The 4,677-nt window shown below is 50.8% G+C and overlaps 1 protein-coding gene across 1 annotated transcript; it reads right to left on the reverse strand.

The window, feature by feature from the left end:
• Positions 1 to 2,120: 2,120 nt before the first annotated feature.
• On the reverse strand, positions 2,121 to 4,036 carry LOC144100339 (uncharacterized). The gene is made up of 2 exons (XM_077633312.1): positions 3,854 to 4,036; positions 2,121 to 2,588 (listed from the first exon to the last, which is right to left on the reverse strand). The coding sequence occupies exons 1-2, from the start codon at positions 3,956 to 3,958 to the stop codon at positions 2,334 to 2,336; spliced, it is 360 nt and encodes a 119-aa protein (XP_077489438.1). The 5' UTR covers positions 3,959 to 4,036; the 3' UTR covers positions 2,121 to 2,333.
• Between the last annotated feature and the right edge of the window lie 641 nt (positions 4,037 to 4,677).

The raw sequence follows: 4,677 nt of genomic DNA on the forward strand, positions 1-4,677 counted from the left end.
GGAAAGGAAATGGCGCAGTAATTGTCTCACATCTCTTTTGACACCCGAACGGCGCTGTAAGAGAAGGGAGGGAGGTGGGACTGAAAGAAGAGAGAATGAGGAGCCGTAGCGGACGGTGAAAAAAATTAGCTGCGGTTTTACTACTGCTTAATCTGATTAAAGAGCGAAACCTGTGGTCCATTGGGTAAGTAGGCACTTTTGGCGTCTGTAGCGTTGAGAGCGTTCCCCGCCCTTACTGAAAGCGAATATTGGTTTCTGGGAATGGAAATGGCGCAGTATCTGTGTCACAAATCGGCGGACCCCTGAACCGCACCGTAAGGGAAGGGATAAAGGACGGGCTTAAAGAAGAAAGGAAGAAAGAAGTGCCGTAGTGGAGGGCTCCGGAATAATTTAGACCCCCTGGGGACCTTTAACATGCACTGACGTCTCACAGCACACTGGCGCCTTTTGCGTTTCGCCTCCATTGAAACGCTGCCGCCGCGGTCGAGTTCAAACCCGGGTACTCCGGATCAGTAGCCGGGGTAAGCGAAGTAAAATTTTTTTGGGCTGTTGAAGGAAATGGCGCAGTATCTGTCTCTCATCTCGGCGGACACCAAAACTGCGCCGTAAGGGGGGGGGGGATAAAGGAGTGAGTCAAAGAAGACAGGAAGAGGCGCCGTAGTGGAGGGCTCAAGAATAATTTCGACCACCTGGGGATCTTTAATGTACCCCCCCCCCCCCCCGCGGTGGCTCAGTGGTTAGGGCGCTCGGCTATGGATCCGGAGTTCCTGGGTTCTAACGCGACCGCGGCGGCTTCGTTTCGATGAAGGAGAAACGCTAAGGTGCTGTGCGATGTGGTGGTGGTAGTGGCTTTTCTTTACTAAAATAATAGTAAAAAGGACGAAAAGATTATTGCAAGCCCCGGCATCTGCCATCGATACTGAAGCACCCAAGCCTTGGCAGCGGAAATAAAGGATAGCAGGCAGAATGGAGTTCCCGGGTTCGAATCCGACCGCGGCGGCTGCGTTTTTATGGAGGAAAAACGCTAAGGCGCCCGCGTGCTGTGCGATGTCAGTGCACGTGAAAGATCCCCAGGTGGTCGAAATTATTCCGGAGCCCTCCACTACGGCACCTATTATTCTTTCCTCTTTCACTCCCTCCTTTATCCCTTCCCTTACGGCGCGGTTCAGGTGTCCAAAGATATATCAGACAGATACTGCGCCATTTCCTTTCCCCCCAAAAAACCAATTATTATTATTCATGAGTATTCAAAAGAGAGAGGCACTCAAGGAAGGAAGGAAGGAAGAAAGAAAGAAAGGAAGAAAGAGGTGCCGTAGTGGAGGGCTCCGGAATAATTTCGACCACCTGGGGATCTTTAACGTGCACTGACATCGCACAGCACGTGGGCGCCTTAGCGTTTCGCCGCCATCGAAACGGGGCCGCCGCGGTCGGGTTCGATCCCGGGTGCTCCGGATCAGTATCCGAGCGCCCTAACCACTGAGCCACCACGGCGGGTCTTAGCATCCGGAGGTCACCTGGACTGGGCTTCCTCTTTTTCATTTATGTTTTTGTATTTTTTTCTGCGAGGACCAATAAAAAGGTAAAGGGCGTAAACTCTCATTTGAAGAAATTAAATTCGCATTCTTGGCTCACATTTTAGCTGGACACTCGAACCCCTCACTGAGAAAAATGAAGCAGCCCGCGTAACATTAAGCGCAATTGCTACTGTTGAAGCTCCTAAATGGCTTATTACAAAGCCATAAGAGCTTTCGCTGTAAGAATTAAAAGTTGGAGAAATTGAAAGAATTTTTTCCGTGCCTGCGGTGTGATATGCACAGAGAGCACCAGGCCGCTAAAGGGACTGATTAGCGGTAACACGCCGCACCGTTAAGTCGGAGCTTAACTTCACTCCGGATTTTTTCACCTACCTGGTTGGTGGCAACACACAAGCTGTCGTTTCATCCATGCAAATCTTAAAGCGTTGGGTTCCGAAGGTGCCAATTGGGACTCCGTGTTTCGCCGATGAGTCGCAAGCAACTTCTCTAAAAGATGCTCTGAACATACACGGATGTGAATATTTTTATTCCAGCCAGGTCTGTCACTCCAGTTACTATTGTAAAAAAGCGAACTCTGGCGTGGTATCGAATCAGTATACTCTGGAGCGCTGGGATATTCTCCAGTGGGATAGCAGGCATATTTAAATCGACGCCGACGGGCGTGCTCCAGGTGGAGGTGCTCGTCCCGGTCACTCTTCTGCGCGAAGAGCTTCTTGCAGAAGCCGCGCAAGAAGTCTCCTTAGGTCCTGCAGAAACGCCCTTGAGCAGCGGCTGCGCCAGCGGATTCATCGCCGCACTTCAGAGCCGCTCCCCGATGTGGGTTCCCACGTGCAGGGCCATTGTTCTTTTGCTCTTGCACGGTTGCTGGCCCATGCGGCATAGCGGGGTAAAGAAGAGAGAGGCGTCGTAGCGATCATTCTCGTATCCTTCGTGGGTTACGGGCCTGGTCAGAAGTTGGAAGTCGACTCGGCAATCCCAGCATTCGTGGATGGTCTGCTCCCCAGGCGGCAGGACTGACTGGAGCCGCCTTCTGCGCTGGGACATGTGGAGCTGCTGCATGGACAAGGAAGGAGACTTCATCGGTATGTAAGTCATAGGTTCTCGTTCACTCGTAGCTACTGTTCCGTTCTCCGATGTGCGATAATCAAATGCTGCGTGTTCCGAGAGTGCACATTGTTAGAGATTTCGTCCTTCATTATGAGGCAATGCTCTCGCTCACTGTAAATATTCATTGAAAAAAATCTGGGCTTAACGTGGCTTGAACCTAGTTATACGAGTGAAAGCTCTGTTAAGCCTGGTCTCCACTGTCTCAAATCAAATTTCAGAGCCAAATTTCCAGGTTAGGTACTGAATGCTGTCATATGATAACGTGGTCATGCTACCATAGTTTGGGCCATACCACCTCGCAGTTAAGTTCGGTTTGGCCTCTTGAGGCACTGAATGTCATTGTAGAGGAGTTGAGCTTTCGCTCTTAAAGTACTAACGCCATTATTAGAGCGAGTCTGCTACAGGAATGCTGGGCCAGAATTATTCATGGAAAACTCGCCTAAAAATGTGAACAAGTGTTTTGGCATCGAACACTCAGTGCGCATTGAATTACGTTGATTAGTCACTGATTACATCAGAGTAAGTTGCTAAAAGCCAAGGAATGGCGTAGAAAAATTGAGAAATGAATCGGTCGGACATATAGCAAGAACGCCTGTACTACAATCGGTAGCGGGAGAATGTCACCGATTAGGCGCCGCCCTCGGACGCTTCTCAAGCACAGAGCAAGGCCGTCGGCCAAGACGCTCTGTTCAGAAGGCGCATTCGCTCATGTCCTACCACTCCATTTCAGTGTTATCTACGCAAGCCGCTTCGGCGTGTGGCTTCGCATCTTTGGTCAGACTGCGATAACGGCTAGCGGAAAGGTTCCCTTAACAGAGCGTCTTGAACAGCTTAGGCTGTGAGCTGGGCCTGCGCACTCATCGTGGTTGTTCTATAACATTCTTATAAAAATAGCTTTCGTCTTCCACTTCGGTTCGTCTCTTGAACAATAATGATACGCTTAATAGGCCGAGCATACATACAAACGGAAAGCGGACGTTAATGCATCTACCCTTTGTTCAGCTACTCTTTCTGAAAAATGACGGCTGCCGTCGTGATTAAGACTACTGGCACCTGTGCTTAGTGCGGAAGGACTGTACATTATCGGTGCCCCCGATAGAATTGGCACGACTACATTCAAACATATTCTGAAGCTAGTACATGCCGAACGACCAGCAGGCACCTTCGCGTCCTGAACTGCCTGTAATTGTCGGAAGAGAGTCAGGGCTTACCTCCACAGAGTCGAAACTGTCAGCAGCCTGCGTGTGCCTCGCTTCAGTCTCCGCTATGGAAGGACGCGAGGTGGAAACGAGGCAGGGGGTGAGAGGCGTGTCCATGTCACCGGTACTCTTGGAACAGCTGGTACCCACCACTGCTGCGTCGGCGATGAAGGTATAACGACCTACGTGGCAGCGGTGAGCGAGAGCGGACTAGCAGCGACGAATGCTGCATCGAGGCACGCTACGAATGGAGGCACGAGCACGACACGAGCGGACGGCGGCGATGGTGATGAACATGTGAACGGTGTGACGTAATTCGCGAGAGATACAAAGGGAGAAGAAATGCCACGAAGGCGAAGAGGAGAAGACAGAACTAAAAACATGAAAACATTCAGGAAACGCCCTTAACAGTCGCTTTTACTTTTAACAAACCCGCCACGGTGGCTCAGTGGTGAGGGCGCTCGGCTACTGATCCGGAGCCAGTGCACGCGTTCCCCAGGTGGTTGAAATTATTCTGGAGCCCTCCACTACGGCACCTCTTTCTTCCTTTCTTCTTTCACTCTCCTATATCCCTTCCCTTACGGCGCAGTTCAGGTGTCCGCCGAGATGGAGACAGATACTGCTCCACTTCCTTTCCCCAAAAAACTATTTTTTTGCTTTTAATAAGCGTTATGCATTCGTATACCACAGAGAGAGAGAGAGAGAGAGACAGGGAGAGGGAGAGAGAGAAATAACATTTATTTGCACCCGTCAAAAGATTGATGGGTACCCGAGGCGCCGCTCGGTCCCAGCCATGTCCTCCCCCTCAGCCGTCGACCGGGATCTCTTGCACCTCA

This window comes from Amblyomma americanum, chromosome 8 (assembly GCF_052857255.1).
Source record: "Amblyomma americanum isolate KBUSLIRL-KWMA chromosome 8, ASM5285725v1, whole genome shotgun sequence".
Lineage (NCBI taxonomy): Eukaryota > Metazoa > Arthropoda > Arachnida > Ixodida > Ixodidae > Amblyomma > Amblyomma americanum.

Bases quoted from the DNA above. Each gene is read 5' to 3' on its own strand.
- LOC144100339 (XM_077633312.1), bottom strand. From the start codon at position 3,958: ATGGACACGCCTCTCACCCCCTGCCTCGTTTCCACCTCGCGTCCTTCC. The intron at 2,589-3,853 runs GTAAGCCCTGAC...TTGTCCATGCAG, and splicing joins ACAGTTTCGACTCTGTGGAG to CAGCTCCACATGTCCCAGCG.